A 22,488-nucleotide genomic window follows, 5' to 3' on the forward strand; every position below is an offset into this window, starting at 1 on the left:
CAGCAGAGTTATCATCATGTGATGGCTCTACATGAAATTTGTGAGCTTTGTCGCTGTCAATGATGCCTGTCGATCGCTTCTCATATGAAGCAATTGGTCTCTATTTGAGTTGTGGTTATGCCATATGTCAGTTTTTACCTAATAAAATATGTATATCCCGTGTGATGTGAAGCATATGTTCCTTTGTAGTATTTTTTAAAGATATTTTTTCATAAATTTGAATAACTGCAATAGACATTAGGAAATAATTTTAAAATAATGCAGTAAATTTACGACCAATCTTCCAATAATATTGGAGATATCATCTTTGCAATTCAAAAGTTAGCAATATGTTTATAATATTAATAACAGTATGACCAATATTTATACAAATTGTAAACTTGAGAATGAAAAGTAAGGATGCTCGTTTCTGTAACTCAACTGACTTAAATAGTTCTTTCTATTTTCTGCTGGTTAACCACAAATCAGTTGAATCAACTGACTTGAAAAATTCCCCAGTTCGGCATTATAGATTCCATCACGTTCATCAATATAAAAACATTGCATATTGTCCTGCCTGACGGAGTAAGTTGAGACTCGGTTCTGACAATGTCCCTATAGTATGGGTATTGAGATACAATGATGTACGTACATGATACAACGTACGTACAATGATACAACCTACTCCGTCTAAGCATGACTGCAATAACACCAGAGTAATACTAATAAACGTGGGAGTTCTCAAGTTGTAGTACATCATACGTATAGTTGGACGTTACGCCCCTTCGCATCAAATATAAGACAGTTTACAACATACCTGGATGAATCTGTATCTTGCCGATGACACCTTCAATTTGTCCAAGACAGACGGGATTCCAGGCCGAGCAGAGATCCGAACCTACAAATATCCCACATACAAAATGTCCTATGAATATGTTGTACAAGCTAGTAGTAGTAGTAGTAAAGAATCGACAACATACGAAAATCAATACTGTGACAGGCCTGTGATCGAGCAGCAAGCGCACTTGACAGAGCTGAACTTCAAAAATACTATCACTAACCACATTTAGGCGTTAAACGTCCATCGAATCTACTACACCACAAACTGTGTTCTCCATCTTGAACTATGTAATGGTCGTGCGCCTGGAATAATTCCATTTCTAGTCTGCCGGCAAAATTTCGGTTGACGACTCGTCGTCTGGTTGGTCATCCTTCAACCTGATCCGCCATCTTCACTATTACGTTCCCATAATTCAGCAGCCGAAAAGGAAAAACGAAGGACTGTAAAATAGTGAACACAGAGGACGCTCTAACCAGATGCAAGTAGGTAGGATTTCATACATTGATTTCCCAGAGATTTACAGATGACAGTGTAGTGTTTTAGGATTTAGCTCATAGAAAGTTTAACCTGAAATATCAGCTATCTTTCACTTTATTGGACTGCGTACGTTTAATCTTAACAACATTTTTCTGACCAGATACGTGTAATTGACTAAATTACTTGGCAAATAATCTCAATTTTCGGAGCACAATTTGAAACAAATACAAAAATAACAAATAAAAATAAAAACTAACACTACAATTATTACAGCTATGCCTGAGCTGTTGGAACAAAGAAGGAACCACCTAACAATATATTTTATTTCCAATAATGCCTTGTCCCTATGACCCACCAACAACTTCCTAGCCAGATTTGCCCAATGTTATGATCTTATATTAGAGGCGTTGCATAATGCAGGATTGGCAAATATGATTTCTCTGGTCCATTAACCAAATCAATGCAGCTAAGTTAAAATCAGTCTCACCTTTTTTCCCCTTTAAACTAATCTGAGTAACTTTATTAATAAAATATTGGAATTTATCATAAGAATACCTGCTGATACAACAGAACATTTTCGTTCACTTGCAAAAATAAAAGATACGATTCAGATATTATACATTTTTAAATCACTGAAATTTTATTTCTTCCAAATAATCCAATTCATTTTCACCAAAAAAAAAATGTGCAATTATAAAGTCTGATACATTCTTAAAATAAATAGCAACTTGTGTATATCATTCGCATACGTGGTGTTCATTAGCATATGTGGTGTTCATTAGCATACATGGTGTTCATTAGCATACATGGTGTTCATTAGCATACTTGGTGTTCATTAGCCATAATTGGTGACTGGCACTAGCAATTGGCTACTTCATTCAAATGTTATCTTTATGATCTAACTCCAACTTTCAGTCCAAATGTATGAAGTCACATTTGGAAACAATAATGTCATCCATTTATAAAAAACACTCCAAGTGGATTTAAATACAGTTCTCTGTGGTAATTCAAATTCAGAACATATTTCAATGAAACTCATTGTGCTTGGTGACGATATAGGAATGCTAGAAAGTGAACAAAATGTCTATGCACTAGGTATTGATAAAATCATGAAGTTGTGTAAATTTTAGGAGACCCAGTGTCTCAGTTGTAATTTCAATGATGTGTCCACAGTACAGTATTTTGATCAAAGTTTACATTCAATTAATAATGTCATATAATTGGCACTTGCCAACACATATATTTAATTGTTTCTCAGGAACATAACTGCTAACCAATGACATCCCAAGTCTTTAGTCAAGAGCAATAGGGGTCATATTATAGAATTACTGATGCCTCCACAGTGAAAAGTTTAATATTTAAGTGCCACTTGTACTATCACAAGCTAGTCACCAAACTCACAAGAGTAGAAATGTCTGTAATACAATATAATGTAACACAATAATATATGACATGGACAAACTTGAAAATGTACTACGATGGACACCACGGGACACACATGGAAATGAAAATGACATTTCAGAATGACATGTCTACAATTTACTATACAAGAACGGCAGTGCATATCTCATAGAATGTATATGTTTTCGCAAAGTGCCAACCATTGGACATATAGCCAGCTATTTATACAATAAATGCCAACCATTGGACAAATAGCCAGTTACTTACACACTAAATGCCAACCACTGGACATATATGTATAGCCAGTTAGTTATACACTAAATGCCAACCATTGGACATATAGCCAGCAATTATACACTAAATGCCAGCTGCTGGACATATAGTCAGCTACTTGCATATACCCATGCCTGCATGTCTACTTCTTAAATATATAACGTTCATATAACAAAAAAAATAACTTTGTTAATTAAATGAGAGAGTTGACTTTCAGTGTGGGTTCATGACCATTTAGATTATCACAAATACAGACTATCCCAAAGTAAACAAACTTGAGCTGTGATTGCTTCAGTGCTGCTTGTGACTCTTAGTCATACCATCTGGCTAGTATGTCATATTGTTTTCCAAATAGGCATAAATATCACCAAGCCACTTTGTGGCAATGTTACAAATACACATCACCAATTCTACAAGACCGAATAGAAATAAGAAAACTAAAATATTCTGAACTTGTACCTCTAAAACCATAATCAACTGTATACAATCTTTCTTGCATAAATTGAGTAAATATTGCTTTCTCACCATCCGAAATGTTATGACATTTTTACAAAAACACTTGAAAACCATTATCTATCAAAAAATCGGTAAAATAAAAATGTATTTACTAATTAGCACACTGTGTGGACTCGTAAAATTGAAAGCCATAACTACCGGCCTTCACAGCACCATTATACAAACATATATTGTTTTGTTTAAATCATGAAATATACCTTTAAGAAGTTCAGTGTACTTTTATTATGTAGGCAGGGCTTGTAAAAGACAATGAACTGAAGGTAGGGCATACAAAAGGGCAATGTAGGTAGGGCATATGAATGAGCAATGCGGGTAGCATTCATTCATGAGTTTACTCTTTGATATTATTGCTACACATACCACACCCTATGAAATGAAACTATTTACTTATACACTGAACTGTCACATTGTTCACTTCACAGTCACTGATGGTTGACTAGCTTTATCATGACCGTAAACAAGATGGATTCTGAGTTTGTTTGTCAAACCGCTATTGTTTCCCACAGGTATTTCCAGTTCCTTGTGTCTTGCAAATAAACAATGAAGATTTTGCCCCCACCCCCACCACCACCCCCTAAATTTGTACAATTGAAAGGTAATCCTTTTTTTCCAAGTTTTTAAAGGACTGTTTCTTTTATTCACTTAAAGTTTTTATTCACTTCTAAATAGATTACATTGAAGTGCCATGATAACACTTATATACATGTAATATGTAGTATGTAGTAGTAGTCTAGAGCCTATCTGTGGCTCCGAATCTCAAGATCTCATCAGGACCTCATTGAGCTAGACGTGAGAAGAGATTCAAAGTCATGGATAGCCTCTAGACTATGGTTAGTAGTATTTGTACAACTTAGTGCAGAGACTGAAGTCATGTAAAGTAGCAGTTATTACCACAAATAGTATTTGCAAAAAATAAAAACCAAAGATTACAAAAAAATCAAGCAGATATACATGAATGCTTTCCATACGTGCATGTAAAAAAATCAAAATACTTGTATGCCTTTTAATAAAGCGCAGTTTCACAAGACCAAGGTTTATGCGTACAAGTGTACATATAAAGATACTGATACAAACTTTAACAAATTGTAGAAATTATGAGTTGATTGCAATAAAATATTGGAAGATCTTAACAATAGAAGTTGCGTCTTGTTTACTTAAACAACCCATTTTCATTTCCCAAAACACGCTTGTACTAGGCACCATCATTTTGTAGTTGGACTGCATCCTGCTTTTATAACAAAAACATTGAAGTACTTTTAACAATTGGCTTGTACTGAATTGTTGGCGTCATAAGATAATACAAAACATTTTCTCCATATATTTCTAGTTTTCTGAAATCTGATTACTATAGTTACACAGTAAAAGGGACTGGCATGTAAACACTTCTAACTTTAGCAGTGACACATACCTAGCCTTACAGATATTATAAAATTAGTTGTTGGCACTTGAGGGCTACTTGTGAATAGTTGTGAAAAACTGTGCTTAATTTTTTATCAGACACACAAAAATTAGGCCACGTGTCGCATACAAAATCTACCACCTACCATACACCACACAAAATAGGCTTAGTGTTTACGTTGTTAATCTAATTTCTCTACCACACGAAATTGGCAAAATAAAATGCTCCACTTTTCTGTTCCAAGATGCATTGTGTTACAAACGTAAAGTTGACATCAATTCTACTATAATTTCTCATTGGCTTCTTGTCATTTCAACTCAAGCAGATGTATAACTGTTTTACAGGGTTTTTTTTGCTGAGAATGGAAAGTAGGTAAAATCATTCAAGAATCCCTTGACATTTTACCAGGGTTCCTAAAATAAGAAAGTGTTAATTTATGCTGGTATGATTGTCACAATGAAGTGATTAGATACATGTACATCAAAAACTCACTCTCCCTGTGTAATATATAGATGACCCCTGCATGTACATTTACACAATACCATACCTGTTCTTGTATAACCCCCACCCCACCCCCAACAAAAAATGGGGGATGGGTTTATACATAAGGGCAACTATGTATTGCCAATGTCAACTATTTAATTTATGCTAATTTAATTTGTATTAGTTGCATATATAGTGTCACCAAATAGCCTACAGTCAAAATATTGTTACAATGTATATCATCATTAGACACTGAATGTGTAACTAGCACATAAAAATACAGGGACAGGGTTTATAAACAAGCAGGGAGAAATACAAGAATGAGTATGGTAAGTTATATATTGATGTACACAATGCAACATTGGAATAGACTTGTGGCCTATACACCATACATACATTCTTATGATATGTAAATACTTCTTTTGTCAAAAAATAGATTACACAATATGTCTATAGTATATGCAAATTAGCATATTGTAGAGTTTCAAATTTTACTCTTGTTATCGCTCATTACAATTAGCTCAGTTTCAAAATTGAAAATTGAGGTTATAAACTTTAGCGTAATTTGTTCCTAAATATTTCCTCGTTCTGAAAAAAAAAATTGCAATGCTTATTATATATATAAATACATCACGTCTGAAACTCTGATGGACTTAAAATGACATTATACTGACAAACTGAATGGTTGTTAACTGTAATTAATATCTGATACATACAGTGATACACAGCTGATGTTGTCAAATTGGAGATTGGACCTGGAGCTTTTTTTAAGTTGAATTACTATTAGTGTTTGCAGATAGTCAAAACTCGGCTTCTTGGTGGTCCCGTTACTGTATAAGACTCATCAGTGTTATTTTTCACTGTAAAGCCAGTTACCATAGAGACCAACCATCCCTTGTATCTTTCAAGCTATGAAGAAATTTAAAAAAAGAACAACTAGAATACACAGCTGAAGAGAACTCTGTATAGTGATTTAATATTAGTGTTGTCAATTTCACATTACATTGAGTAAACACCCCAATGTGAGAGTTGCAAACTGCAGTAACTAAACTTGACTGAGTGGCGTTCATCAGATTGTCGACGTTGGCATCAGTGTTTATCGTTGGCTATCAGTTTGCTGTATTCGGCTTGTTTTTCTTCTTTGAACGAGCTCTTGACTTGCTGTCGTTTCAGTTGACCATCCCTAAAAGATAAACAATAAACTTAAACCATCACAAACCATAGAAAGTACATTTTTAATCAAAATCATAACACAGTCAAATAAACACTGATAAAAAGATATGGCTTGAAATGTCTGTTTAGTCAATTAATACTGGGACTGTCCGTGCGAATCATAACATCCAATATTTGCAAAAATACTCAATGCCCAAGTTGCGGTGGCTACAAGTTTCATCTGTGATTCAAAATTCAACCAGAAGTTCAAGCAGAAGTGCATATTACTTTCAGTGAAAACATCATGAATATTCATTGTTCAACCATTGCATAAACAGTTATGTTGACTCCCATGAGGCAATGTGGCACACAACAAAGATCCCCAAATGGAGGCACAACTTCAAAATGAAATCACATATAGTTTAAGTGATGTAAAACCATGAAATAACTCTCCAGAACCCAGAGTTCATGAAAATGCCTTTATTTTGTGTAGTGGCATTCCCCCCTTTACAATGACACAAACTCCTTACCAGACTAAATCTAATAAACCTCCTTGTTTAGCAATGGCAGACTTGACACGACCTGCAAACTGGGCAGCACTTTCATTCTCCTTGTGTCGTACGAGAAAGACAAAAAACACAGATTAATCATTGAGGAACAAACTTAGACTCTGACGGAAGTAGAGGGTTGATAATTTTTATATCAAAATACTGAATACTTTTTTGTGCATTTGCACGTTGCTACACTGTTTTTATATCATGTCATTTTCACATAGTCTGGAATAATCTCATCAACTGAGTGACTCTTGACTTGTTATCAAAGGCTGACTAGGTGGAAACAGTTATTTTCCAAAGTTGTTGAAATTTCATTCTATGAATATTATTCTTAAGATCTGCCTTCTAAACTTCTGTGGGGCTTGTACAGTAGAACAAAAATTCTTGAATGATTCATTGCTTGCAAGGTGTTTTAGCTGCATATTTCATATGTAGTCCATAGACAGGCTATTTGTGTGAGTATGGGGGGGGGGGGGGGGGGGGGGGGGGCAAAGATGACACCTTGGTCGATGGATGGATGTTGGAAGTCAGGTTGTCTAACAGCAAATAATCAGGATTAGAACTTACCTTCTGTGTCATTGGAGGCAAGTACCAGACATCACAAACCAATGCCCAGCTGGTAAACATTAAGACTAGATATTCTAATAGTGAATACTTGCTACTGTTCCAGAATGCATCACCAAATCTTGCATCATACTATAGGATACGATACAAACAGAAAGCCATGTATTATGAACTTCATATTTCATTTCAACCAGTACAATGTATATTTTCATCAGTGGGCAGACTTAGGAGTTTTGTTCCTCGATATTACCACTGACATTATTTTCACATTTTACGGGCTACTTTTAAAAATCAGCTGCATCCCTGATGTGTGTGTGCTTGGCTCATTTTCTTGAAACAATCACAAAAGCAACACAAAACAACATTTTATTGCAATTCTCAGAACATCACAAAATTCCCAACATTTCACTAAAAATTCTACTAATTCTGACTTGAGTTTTTGTCTGTTTTCACTTACCTTGATAGCTATAGGATATATTGTGGTACCAATTTCAAAACAGCCTTTCTTAAACATCATCACAGACGTGTTATTAATACATGTACCTAATAATACCAAAAAATAAAGAAAAGAAATTATTTTACATGTACTTGTGATTATTTTGAACCGTGCACATGCATACTGCTGGTATTTGCACTGCAGTGCAAATTGAAAACATTACTACACTGTTCATACCTTCATGCAAATGATATGCAAATAAAGGCACTATCATTCATTGTACACAAAAGCATGTGATATCACACAGTATGCTTTTTATGGAAATTTCCTATTTCGGATAAACATATGTAATAATAACAGAATCGCATGCCGCATGAATGCCAGTGTGGGTACTCAGGAGTATTTGCACTAGTGCTTCAGTGTTTTGTGCGGCACTTTCAGTTGTTATGTCTGTGAAAGTATGACCACAGAGAACACTGCAAGCGCTCATGCATATATGACAATAGATCATAGATGTCTTTATAATGAAAACACGACATGTACCGGTACGGTGTGACAAGCAGACATCAAAACTCACCTTCAGGAAATATCAAAATGGGTAGTGTGTCTGGTGAGTCCACATGATTTTTCATCCTACATAAAAAAAGACAGAGACAAAGATGTTAGATTAAAATGATGTTAGGTGAGTGTGTGTCTGTTGCTAGGATACAAAACGCTGAGTGTTGCACGAAAAAATAGCATTCTACTTTGAGTGCAGTACATATACCAGTAATTACTGTACAGTGCAAGATACATGAATATATAATGACAAGTATTAATAAATTTGAATATCAAAGCAATATTCATTGATATTATTACCATAAATGAATAATTAATTGACTTCACATTGTGCACTGGCTGTTTTCACCTAAAGTCCAGATAACATCCAAAGTCAAATATTACAATTTCTAACTATGTTTGTCTCATGTATGTATAGCAGTATAAAACTTGGACTTTAAGATTGCGGTGTCATCTATACCCATGGATGTCATATATGTCAGTCAACGTTGATGTTGTTGTAAACCTGAGTCAATGGTTTGACTTTCATCTCACCTTCTACTGACAAGTTGTCTGTCTTTCACTTCAGATCTGTCAAACCAGATGTGAGATTCTGCTCTGCTGAATGCCCTCTGCATCATTCCAAAGAAACCTCCTTGCTGCTGACCAATCTGAACATAACAATGATACCAGTACTTTAGAAATGCCAAATATGGGCATAAATCTACATCAAGATAGTACATTTCTAAGGCCACACATGTGAACACAGAGGTATATCTCTAATGATGAAATATTTTTTTACATATAGAATGATGTAAAAGTCTGCCAAATCAAGCAAATACTTGCAATGTACATCATTATATATCGTTGTCAATTTTGTCAATTTTTTGTCTGACAATGACACTTTATATATATATATATATATATCAATCATTGTCTAACCTTATATGACTAGAAAGACTCAAGAACATTTAATATGCTATGCAATTGTAATATATGTCGTTTACCAAACCTATTTTGAAACAGACACAGACATGTGCGTGCATGCACACGCACACATACACACACACCCACACACACACCCACACACACACACACTCACACACACACACACACACACACACACACACACACACACACACACACACACACACACACACACACACACACACACACACACACACACACACACACACACACACACATATAAAATATAGACTGTAACATTAGATTAGGTCTATGTATTTTAGCATACACTGCCATGACTCAAATGCTTATCATGACATGAATCAGTGGCTTAAGCCTGGTGTCCACTCATTGTACAGAATGCAAGTTATCAAGTGACATATTAGTTTTATGTACTTCCTACATCAATGAAGCTAACTCACCAGTTAGTTATTTAGTTATTTATTTATTTCAGTAAAGGGCCACAGCCCATCTTACAAAGTGGTATTTTACATGACAGAACAGGATTGGTCAAAAAAACAAAACCAAAAACATTGAAGCTAACTCACCATAGCATAGCAATTATCTCCACCCAGGATGAGAACATCTATTGGTGATGTATGGTTGGCTACACAAATACCACCACCCTTAGCCTTGTACTCTCTATAATAAATTCACATACAATAACACAACATGATTATTTAGGACAATACGATCAAAATACTTACAGAGTGACTGACTAGTCAGTGAAATGGTTAGGCTTTGTCACAGATTGTTACATTAGCTACAAAACTTGTCAGCATAGACCAACCTAGTCTAGCTACTAGATCCCTATTCTGCTTACTTTAAAAGTAACCGAAAATCACCACTGAGGGCACTAGCAAGACAGAGGTACTCATCCCCTTTCTCCATTATTCGGCAACCCCCAAAGTGTAGATCCAAGGTCTTACTACAAGACTAAGGTGGATGCCCTCCCTCACAAATGTCAACAGATACAATGTACAATTGTACAACATACAATATTATTGTGTTTTACAAAGGTTATAATGCACAAACAGTTCAAAGATTTCAGCATTGAGCTGTGAAAATGACCTTTGCAAATCATTTTGATCTACCAAGCTGATGAACAATTTTGGTCAATATTATTGCACTAAAAAACACTTTCTTGCACCCTGTCAGAAAGGTAAAAGTACAAAATGTTATTGACTGATACTCACTTATTATGGTAATTGACAACAGCTGATAGACAGCGACACAATATTCTATTTGTAATAAGACTGATATACAGATAAATTGTTCGTTTTAATCTGCCTTGAGGTAGGTAGCCAATCATAGCGTATGAAAACATACACCACAAAATACCAATCACTGTCAGGCTTACTCTGCATAAACAGGAAAAAAAAGAACAATACAATATTATGTAGGGGCGGTAATTAATTTCTACATCAGAATTTGAGGTTTTTTTTACTGGAGTTTCCCGAATGTTTGATCATCAGTATGAATTTCACCGGATACCTTCTTCTACGCTAACAGACTTCTAAACCCTACAAGCACACTGTGTGAACATCAGCCATGACTAAAATCAAAACAGGGTATGTAAAGAGATATTATACCATGCATGTTTAAACACAAAATATGGTCGTTCTACGTCACAACAATGCGTGTCGATGTCACGACAACGCATGCCTACGTCATTGATTCTACTGTGTTCGAAATATGAATCAAAATTGACTTTACTTTCCTCGATTTCTTTTTACATTACATGGTATAATAGTGTACAGACAAATCAATCATAACTTACCTGAATGGTAGGAGAATACCATATCTGATGACAAAGCCAACTCCCCATAGTACTGTCAGTCGTATACTATTCAAACACAAAACAAAAACACAAATTATTTCTCTATATATTTAACAACAAAATATCATGATAACCTAAGCCCTTATCTGATCACTGTGTAAAATGTTGGTGACTTTATGTAAATAAGAACATGTCATTTTACTTCTGATGATAACAAATATGTACCAGTAATTACATGCATTGGTGTGTGTGTGTGTGCACTGTTGGTTTTTGCACTATAGTGCAATACCAAAAACATTATTTCATACATGTATGTAAATAAGTGTGCAAGTATTCCGTGTATGTGAAATCACATGCATGTCAGTTTTTATGATTTTACAAAATTTGCTGTTTCAGATAAACATATGTAAATGATAACACAACCCCCATGACATGTGAATACTAATGCGAGTACTTAAGGGCATTTGCAGTAGCATTTGTGGTATTTTCTGCTGCAATTTCACTTACTTCATTCATGAAACTACAGCTGCAGAAAACCCTTCAAGCACTCTTGCAAATACCCCAACCCCATCCCTACCCCTAAGTATGCCACACTGGTACTCACAAGCATCAGAGGCATTAGTGTTCTGCTACACTGCATGGTAGGCTTCAAATACTGCTTACCACACACAAAGACACACACACCTACAACAAACACATAGAGTATGTGTTTACTTACCTCAAAAACTGATAATTTTGATTTGTTCTGGTTAAAAGATTCCATGATGATAACTCTACAAGTAAATGAAAATAATACTGGTATAACATCTTTGTACGATTATTTGTCACAAAAGGCTACATTTTAGATCATTCATCTGTATAACATACTAGTAAACATAGTCTTCACAATTCCTCTTCCTGACATCAACTGCATGCTCTCAGCTCTCAAAATATGGAAAATGCAATGTTAGCGTTTGATGACATTTTATATTTTATATATTGTATTAAACTCGATGGGAAAACAAGGAATTGTGGTATTTCAACTATGGTGCTTGATTACATGTAATCGTCAGACAAAACGTGGAGTAAATTATGCACAATGACTCTTTTCATGTAAATATTTTAGATGTACAAAACATTTTGAAATGCAAAATAGTAGTAATATTAGATGCACAAAATCACAAACCTTCAGCATCAAATCTTTTGGTGACTTCATCATCTATGATAGACTGAAAAAAAAGAAAAGAAAAAAAGAACACTTGTTTACATAAATACTATTTAAAAAATGACAATCGGCAAATATCTAATATTTTGCTATGAAATCAAGACAGGAATGTTGAAATATGCCACGGATATACAAATACAATGCCAAACAGAGTGCAATGTACATATCATTCTTTAGCCTGGAATCCATGTGAATGGGGGTTTTTGAATTCATTATTTCCCCATCACGGGAAACAGGAAATTCAAAATTCCAATTTGCCTGGATTATCGGCTAAACAACATTCATTGACTAAAATTAAAAATCATTAATTTTTTGTTAATTTTCTCTGTTGACGAATACACCAAAACTTTCATATGAACAGTTCAATAATTCTGTTTAGCTGAATTACATGTTTACTTGTAACTACTGGGGGAGGGGAGTGGGGTGTGTAGTCATTGTTGGCATGTGTACACTGGCTAGACATCTTATCTTGGCCTTGAATCTGGTACAGACTTGATGTATGGGGATTTAGTTGATACGGTTTTATCACAAGATAATTACACATGCTTTAGCATGTACATGTATAACAAATCAAAACTAAGAACAAACATGAAAAATATCGTTCCAGTTAGTTTAGACTTGCTTTTGAGCCCAAGTATAAACTTGAATATACATGTTAACTGATAATTTCAACTCAAATATGGAATATTTTCTAAAATAGTCTCAAAAATCAAATGTTTTTATTACAATCATACAAGTAAAAGTGTTGACTCTGAGTATTTCGTATACATGAACACTAATTATACACTTTTAACAAAGACTGAAGTGTGTACAGTGTGCCCTCTACTGACAGCCAACTTTTGCTGTTGCGAGTCAAAATGGCATTTCTTGTGAGTCACCACATAGTAAGAGATTGGGGAACACCAAATTTTGGTGCGTCACTAGAAATTGTGTGTGTCAGTGGCACGTCAAATTGGCTTAGAGGACACACTGAGTGTATATGCAGGCAAAACTATCAGGTAAAATTTTCATGTTTGTGTTTGGAACAAAACTCAATTCGATACTATCGTTTACCAACACATATGAATTTCCATTTGAAACTAATAAAAATTAAACCCTTGTTTCCTTGATTGTTGCAGACATGTCAAAAATTACATGTAAGTTAACAAAATTAAGTTTTTTGAGGAAACAGAATCCGAGAGAACTTTCTTACCTCTACACCACTTTTGCAATAATAATATATATCCGACAAGTGGAAATTATGTTTCAATTTTTCAAAAGAGTCACTCTTTCCAGCCATAGCTTCCATTAAAGTTTTGGGTCCATTTCTCTCAATAACCTCTGTACAGGGTAAACAAGTTTAAATGTCATAACTATGATATTATCAATTACAGATCAATGACAGTACAATGTACATTGCTATATAAAGTTGATACTGATGTCTTTCAATGACTTTGTGGTATAAATCTTGTTATTTTTTCCAAATATTTGTCTGAGCATTGTATTACATATTACATCACAACACTGTAATAATTATATTTTACATGTCTCAATATACACATACAATCTTGTCATTCTTTCAGATAGGAACATTTGGGATACTTGCTGGTTAGTTATATATAGCTTGTATTGCCCATGGATGGTATACGAGAATACAATACATTTGTATTTTGTCTAAATTGAGAATTTTACACATTGCTGTAAAATTTTGGCACTCCAGACGAACATTATAAAAATGTCAAATTCTCACTCTACGTTTCCAACCATAATAAAAATCTACTTCCTATGTAACGAAAATATTCTATTCTATTCTATTCTATTCTATTCTTTTCTATTCTGTTCTATTTAGTCTAGTTCCTGACAGACTGTATTCCGTACTATGTCATCTTCATACTATTCCGTCTAGTCAATCCCATTATTCTCGCACAGAATTCTGTGCTCCCCACTACGGCGTTCATATAAACATGATGATGTCGTCGCATCCCCACATGATTTTAGTTTAAATAGACTGGAGGTGGTGCCCTGGTTGGACATTTGCATATCATAGTCAAAACTGAAACAGCTGTACCAAATGAATATTAATGAGCCAGACGACAGCCTGTGATGGATTGCTACTAACATGCACCACTTGTGCTTCTCCCACCATGGGGTTGAACCACAATTAACGCCCTGAGTAACAGGATTGACTAGATTGAATAGATTATGAAGATAACATACTATGGAATGCGGTACATCAGGAACTAAACTGATTCTATGCAATGCGATGCGTTGCGATGCAATGCGATGTGATGCAATGCGATGTGATTCGATTTGATTCTATTCTATTTGATTCAATTCTATTCTATTCTATTCTATTCTATTCTATTCTATTCTATTCTATGTGACTTCAGATCATTATCCACCATCATCAAGTCAGACAGCTTACCATCCAATCCTTTGTACAAATACCCATATTAAGATAGTAATAATATGATATTTAATATGTCACAACATGTAAGGAATACTACTCACAGGTTCAGTGATTGTCATATCACAAAGTCACAAATGTTATCTTAGACTACTTATAACTTATAGAGAGAGATAAGTCTGACATCCTGGAGATGTACTTATACATTTTGTAGTTACACACAAGAAAAAAAGAAAAGAAATATTAACAGGACACCACCAACAACATAACGCAATGCAACGCAATGCAACACAACACAATGCAACACAACACAACACAACACAATGCAACACAATGCAATGCAATGCAATGCAATGCAACATAGGGTCCACATTTATTGGTGTTCATCACCACCAGACATTTGTCCAAGTAAATAAACAAACAACACAACACAACACAACACAATGCAACACAACACAACACAACGCAATGCAACACAATGCAATGCAATGCAATGCAATGCAACATAGGGTCCACATTTATTGGTGTTCATCACCGCCAGACATTTGTCCAAGTAAATAAACAAACAACACAACACAACACAACACAACACAACACAACGCAACGCAACGCAACGCAATGCAACACAACGCAATGCAACACAGTGCAATGCAACGCAACACAATGCAACGCAACACAACACAACACAACACAACACAACACAACACAACACAACACAACACAACACAACACAACACAACACAACACAACACAACACAACACAACACAACACAACACAAAAGTCATTTCATAATCATACCTTGGGCAGTGACCACAGTTCCATTGTCAATGGCACCTTTATTATTTTGCTGATTGACACTTTTGGCTATTCTACCTTTTCCCCACTGCAGAAAAATAAATATATAATAGAAAACATGTAAATTGATGTCCTGGGTATAGTCTGTATAAAGGTACATGTATGCCTGGACGCCCCCCATCAGTCAAGGAGAGAGGAGGTCGGTGAGGGCGGTAGTGATTATAGTTACTATGAGTATTGATATTTTACAATGTAATTAACACATGATAAACATATGATAAACGACAAGACCATGCCAGGTAGAGACTTGTAAATTTCCAAAATATGAAATACACAAGACAAAAGATATTATTAGAATGACAAACTAACACAGATACAGTATTTTGATATTTGTTGCAGGTATTTTTATTTCCCTAGCATGCCATTGCTGGAATTTTGTTGATTTTTGCATTCAGGTTCCTCTGAAACACTACCAACAATATGAAGTGTTTTACTACATAAATTGCTGTATGTAGATAATAAATAATCCATTTCTTGGCACAGTATCTTATCACAGTTAACCTTCAGCCTACTATTTAGTCAATGAAAAATAATCACATGAACTGATGTGATTGTATCTTCAGGTTGGCCTTTTTTTTATTTTCTTGTTTCTCATCATCGTAACACCTTTGAAATGATCAGTCAGTTAAAATGAAAATTTGAAGAAAAAAAGAAAAGAAAGAGACGAAGTTTGTACATGTCAGTGGTGACGCCTACCATTTATAATCATTCTTTTAACAGTCAGGATGCCTTAGATGGAATTTATGAACTATTTGTGTTTTATAAACGGTCTCATATTTCAGCAATGATTTCTCCCAGATACATGTATATGCTTGAGGGGGGTCACCATCTTACAATTAATGACAACATGTGAATTCCTAACCCTACCATAGAGGGTGCAGTGTCTTTGTTATTATTTCGGATTGAAGAAATTAATGGTCAGTCGGTCATGAGAAACACAAAAATAAAGATGGCTGGCCCTATCAGTGTCAGATGTAGTAAATATACCAAGCTAATCCAGACATCACCATTCATACAACTATTTTACGAGGTAGTTTATCACAAAATCAGGTCATACATAAGTTATCAAGTAACCTCTAAAAATTAGACATTAACAGTTTTGTTGAAATGTTGTGTGCATTCAGCTTCAACTCCATGTCGTACTGTTGGGGGTCAACAAACTTAATTTGAACATATGCAGTGTGTTAGAGGTGATAGTACTGTTAACAATGACATCGTGATATTGTGGTATTCATTTGATTATCAATCTTTTTATCTACAATTCAGGGATATGTCTGAAATTACTTCTGATTGCAAATTGCATTTTTTAAATCAATACAATTCTAAAGGAAAATAGAAACAAAACAAACAAACAAACAAACACCATGATCATATTTTTTCATGCAATGTAAAATATTATGTAAAATGGCTGCATTAGAAGTTGCACAATCTGACATTTTTTACATACACATATATTACCAGTATAATAAAATCATAAAAAGTATGGTGCAAAATGTGGATTGTTTTTCTCAATAATTTTAGTCATGAATTGATTTTGTGATATCATGGTTGTATTTGTCTATTTGCGTATTAACTCATTTGTTTATTTGCATATTAACTAATTTTTTTATTTGCATATCAACTCATTTGTTTATTTGCATATTAACCCACCTGTTGCTCTATTTATACATGGAAGTATAACGTGGGTTATACTTCCATGATTTCTATCATTACTTCACTGATACCAGAACGTCAACATTTTAATACTGTAGAATTTTGTCATCTTGTACTTATATATTAATTATGCTGAAAAAAATCCGTGTGAGTGTGTCACTTTGTGTGTGTGTGTGTGTGTGTGTGTGTGTGTGTGTGTGTGTGTGTGTGTGTGTGTGTGTGTGTGTGTGTGTTACCAAAGTCACTATTAAATCTTTCTGGGGGTAATGCTGGAATTATCAAAAAAGATTTATAGCATAGCAACATACCTCGAAGATTTTGAGTAGTATTCTTACATACAAACGTCGTACTCCAACGTCAACCCCAAACACAGCTGGGATGATAACCATGGCATAGATAGCCAACAGTGGAGATATTAGAACACCGAGGATAACAATCAGCATTTGCTCAGCCATGGTTGACCTTGAGTAAAAGCTTGACGTTTCACAATAATGTTCGTAGCTGCAGCTACGAAGTGAATCACACCACACTCAAGCTGCTGTAGTGCTGTTCCAGGGGTTCCAGGGTTCCAAGTAACTTAGTGTTGACACACACACTGACTTCTGCACGTCAATAAATCCATTCGATATAACTATACTTCTGCAAGTTCTAGAATGAACTGCTATTCCACGTTAGCGACTCGGTCCTATCAACACAGGGCATGTACTTGTGGCACTGGGTCGCCCAGATGAGGTCAACAACCTTCTGGAATGAGAAATGTAAATACAGCTGATCGATGATACAGATAGATAATGCGACCTTCGTTATATAATAACACCCGTCGAGGTCATACCTGGTGACAGTGTTTCCAGAACCGTACTGTTTACCGCTCTAAATGGATGTGTTGATGTTTATTGAGGCGACGATGACTTGCGCTAACGTGTGAAACGTGTCAGACGTAAACTGTAAACACTTTCTCACCACTACGTCTACAGGAAGTGATTGTATCAGAAATAAATAACTGACTGTATTGCTATATTTGTAAACAGCACATTCTTCCCTTAATATCAAATAATAATTGTATCAAAGACAGTGCATATCGCAATGAACTGTAAGCTATAAAATATGATCGAGTATTCTTAAAGTATTTAAAACATTGTTTGATTTTTATATTTTTGTCAAAATTGTTTACGTAAAACGTTTAGTTTCCGAAACTATATTAACACAGATAAATTGTGCCTGACGAACGACGTTTTAAAAATTCCCCATTGTGTGTGGGGGGTTTCTCAAACTGAAAATCACGAATTACAGTACATGATGGCCCCTGCAGCGGTAGCAGTATCGCCTCTTATAAAGGTAAATATTTTGTATATTGCGCTAGTCGGTATATTATACAGCGCAGTTCCACTGTATTTATCATGCATATATGGAACTTTGTTATTTAATTGTTTTCAAACCACATCGTACGATAAATCATGTCCATACAACCTGAAAACATTGGACTGCAGGGTTCAGTTCCCCGGACTCATTACTTTTCTGCTAACGAAATATATATATATGTATACACCATAGGCTAAGGTTTTCGCGATCAAATTTATAAATCACATTAAGTTGCCAGACTTATAGCTATTGATAGTGTTGAACTCGCCAGACAGGATGGACGTGTGCATGTTGGGAGGTAAATGTCGGGTCCAAGATGCATTGCGCGAAGATACCACTAGCAAAAGGACTCATTTCATTATAAAATATATAATAGTTTTCAGCTCTCTGTCCCCTTTGTAGAGATCCAATCTTAGTGAAACTGGTTATATTTAATAATAATGTTGCTGCAATCTAGACAAAAACATAAATAGGTGTAATATGCGAAGAACTCTTCAACAAAAATAATAGGTGTGTGTAACTTGTAAGATCAGATTGAGCATTGATTTAATAAGCTGATTAAGTGATATATTACAACATCAGATGATGATCAGATTAGACTGTCTAATTGAATTAGTGAGAGCATCCACTGTTTTGATGTGTAGGTAATTTAAAGTCCACCCCTGTCTAACTTCAATACATGTACTTGCATAATTGACAAGATTATAGTATGGTGAAAGGGTTGACTATTCTATTTTGGAGTGAGTACAAAAACAATGAATTTCGGACTGGTTTCACATTGATTTAGCTGACCATAAGGGTTAGGATTAAAAAAAGATATGCTCACTTATAGGCATGAAGTCGTTGTATATGCTAGACCATAGACCCTCGCTAGACTTATTTGTTTGTATATGTATAGACCTGACATTGACATTGACTACCACCTTTACGTGTAGTTGTGTGTGCATAGAATCAAGTCAGTTACTTTTGTTTCTATTCAGGCAGCAAGGTATACAGCTTTGCTAGGAGGAATCTTCTATGGGGGTAGGAGACAAGGTAAGCTTTCTGATAAGTTAGGAAAAAATGTACTCGTGTCTAGCTGAAACAAAGCCAGAAAGGATACGTTGTGATTTCATGTTAATAAAAACTTAAACTTGATGTTCAATGTCATAGAGCACTATTTGGTATTGAATTTTGATGCTATGTAAATTCTTTTGATTGATTGATTGATTGTTAATCCTCTTTCTTTCAAGGGGATATGCGCTCATAGTTGAGCTCGAGGGTGCTAGAATAAAACATATACATAATCATTGTAAGATCTAAGTCAGTGTGTGGAGAGCATTTTTAACTCTAATCCTGCCACAGCCATTATCTTTTACATGAACTTAACCTGAAGAGGTTTAATTGAGCTCCAGGTTGCTAGGAGTTGTACATTTTTCTTTTACCAGAGTCTCTTCTCTATTACATTCATAGTTCAATTACAAAGAGGAGAAGACCAAAAGAAAGCCATCCTTGAAAAAGAAAAGGTTAAGAAAGATAAACTGGAAGCAGCTGCCAAAACAGGTGAGGCAGAGTTGTAGAGACGTGTAGACATATGATACAGGCCGACACAGTGACACAGGGCAGGCAAGTTGATGTAAATTGTTCCACTATTATCTGGTAATCACCTACCTTTCCTGTGTATCCTGCACTGTGTTGTGTGACGGTGTTGCTATCGGTGTTCCTTTGACAACAGGTATTCTTCGTAGGAAGGTTTTGAAATGACTGGAACAGAGTTCATTCAAGCTAGCACGGTTCACTTGTATGTATGCATTACTATTACCACTGCATGTATGGTATATATGATATTAATTGGGCAAATTAGTGCTAGGAAGAAGTAGAAATACCCAGTGGACCTACTTAACCGTTGCTATACTCAGTTTCAGTTACATTTCAGAATGTTCCTCTTTTTTTCTTTTTTGTCGTTTCCCAATCATTTGATTTACTTCCCTTTGTAAATCCATGAAATCGTACCTTGAAATCCTTTCTTGTTTCACTTTTATTGTACTTTACTGGTGTCATACCTTTGTCGAAATATATGTGTGCATGCCAAGCAGCCATTTATATACTTCACTTATTCTTCATATTGCCCCTTGTGTTTACTAGTGTGTATGATGACTTTATACTGTTCATACATAGCTCAACTAGTAAACAATATAATGTAGCAAATAAGACCAATGTAGGGCCTTTTTTCAATTAATTTATTTATGAGGACACTAGGTTAGCCAGTAATACTTGCATAAAGTACTTGCTGTAGTCGACAACCCTGAACAGATTTAGGACACATTTACAAAGTAAAGTATGATCAAATGTAGTAATATAGATGAAACTTTGAACCACATGTTCTCATAACCTGTTTTACTTTACTTCCAGAGGGTGATAGCATTCTACAATAAGATCTGAGGGACACCATGTAAAGTTGATCTAGTGTGTTGACTGGCTGTGATGTGATGGAAATATGTTGGTGATTTCTACACCCATCCCTAAGTTATGATTGATCACAGAATGAAGTGTATTTTATAAAGTAGTCATGTATTTGGAGTGAGCTAAAAAAAAAATGACATAACCCATACAATTGTTAATATGTTTGTGTAAAGGTTTACTGTCTCAACTGGTTACGATTAAAACTGTTGAACATTTTTGCAGTGTTATTTTGGGTTGTCCAGTGTGCTTTTTTTTAATTCATTGTTGTATGAGTTTGGAAATAAGTGATATTTGTAAAGAATCCTTTTGAGTGGTGATCTCTATTTTCTTTGCCCTGCTTTACAGCAAACATGGAGTTTAGTCCCTATTATACAAAAATAATAAAATTATTGAAATTTCAAAGTTGTCAATGTAATACTATTGTTCAGTACATACATATGATCAGCCATCTTTATAGCAATCTGTTTATCACTCACTTTTTATGATTAAATACATTTCATAACTTCAATGTTATGGGTGTGTGTGTGAAAATAAAAAATCATTTATAAATACGTCCAAATAGTTTGACTTTCGGATTTTGTCTTAATTTTTAGTCAGAAATCCAAACAAATATTGCTTGGGTGCATACTAAAATCTGTGGTATTTGTTATACATACGAGTATCTAATTATAACAGTCATCTCAAAAAATGTTCAAAAGTTTAAATTTTATGGTGTTATGCTTGTTATTCCAAAGGCCAAATAACATGTATACAGCAGTTCTGTTTTCAAACATCAAGGTTTATTGCAACGTTAGCATAACGGTTGTGATAGAAAACACAAAAAAAGCCATCACCTTGTAAACAACAATCAGCAACAATTCATCATGGCCTCAAGGCTAACTACAGTGAATGTATGTATTCTGGCACCAAACTTGTTTTTATTTCTACCAGTACAAGTCTGATATCATATCAGCTGTCTTCAGAAGCTTGATAGGGCTGAACAACAAAATGTATCTTACAGCTTATACCACGGTACAAGCTGAAACTGGATATCATGATAGAATCACTTTCACTGGTAAATTCTCATTAAAGGTGCACTTGCTGTAACTGGAGTATTATTGTTATGATCAGACAACCAACAACATATTGACTGAAAATACCAATAATTAGACATTTTAAATGCTAAGTTGAGGTCGATTTTATCCATAAATAATAGTTACATTGAAGTTGTGATCGCACTGGGGGCACTGA

The 22,488-nt window shown here is 34.9% G+C and overlaps 3 protein-coding genes across 3 annotated transcripts in view; 1 reads left to right on the forward strand and 2 right to left on the reverse strand.

Moving 5' to 3' along the window:
• LOC144446373 (phosphatidylinositide phosphatase SAC2-like) overlaps positions 1 to 1,164 on the reverse strand; it is a 46,559-nt gene extending 45,395 nt beyond the window's left edge. Inside the window, exons 1-2 of the mRNA XM_078136119.1 lie at positions 1,041 to 1,164; positions 797 to 877 (exon numbers count right to left, since the gene is read on the reverse strand). Coding sequence (XP_077992245.1) covers positions 797 to 877; positions 1,041 to 1,137 — 178 coding nt within the window. The 5' untranslated portion in view covers positions 1,138 to 1,164. The remainder of the gene's footprint in view (positions 1 to 796; positions 878 to 1,040) is intronic.
• A 760-nt stretch (positions 1,165 to 1,924) lies between these two features.
• Positions 1,925 to 18,420, reverse strand: LOC144446090 (glycerol-3-phosphate acyltransferase 4-like). Its single transcript, XM_078135794.1, has 15 exons — positions 18,290 to 18,420; positions 17,766 to 18,201; positions 15,748 to 15,832; positions 13,755 to 13,882; positions 12,524 to 12,566; positions 12,077 to 12,131; positions 11,359 to 11,424; positions 10,775 to 10,939; positions 10,127 to 10,220; positions 9,168 to 9,283; positions 8,653 to 8,708; positions 8,097 to 8,182; positions 7,643 to 7,771; positions 7,052 to 7,131; positions 1,925 to 6,552 (listed from the first exon to the last, which is right to left on the reverse strand). The coding sequence occupies exons 2-15, from the start codon at positions 17,910 to 17,912 to the stop codon at positions 6,459 to 6,461; spliced, it is 1,344 nt and encodes a 447-aa protein (XP_077991920.1). The 5' UTR covers positions 17,913 to 18,201; positions 18,290 to 18,420; the 3' UTR covers positions 1,925 to 6,458.
• Positions 18,421 to 18,685: 265 nt separating this feature from the next.
• Positions 18,686 to 21,715, forward strand: LOC144446091 (ATP synthase F(0) complex subunit e, mitochondrial-like). The gene is made up of 4 exons (XM_078135795.1): positions 18,686 to 18,792; positions 19,797 to 19,851; positions 20,269 to 20,358; positions 21,208 to 21,715. Exons 1-4 carry the CDS (start codon positions 18,751 to 18,753, stop codon positions 21,228 to 21,230), a joined length of 210 nt encoding a protein of 69 aa, XP_077991921.1. The 5' UTR covers positions 18,686 to 18,750; the 3' UTR covers positions 21,231 to 21,715.
• The last annotated feature ends 773 nt before the right edge of the window (positions 21,716 to 22,488 follow it).

Source organism: Glandiceps talaboti, chromosome 15 (assembly GCF_964340395.1).
Source record: "Glandiceps talaboti chromosome 15, keGlaTala1.1, whole genome shotgun sequence".
NCBI classification, from domain to species: domain Eukaryota; kingdom Metazoa; phylum Hemichordata; class Enteropneusta; family Spengelidae; genus Glandiceps; species Glandiceps talaboti.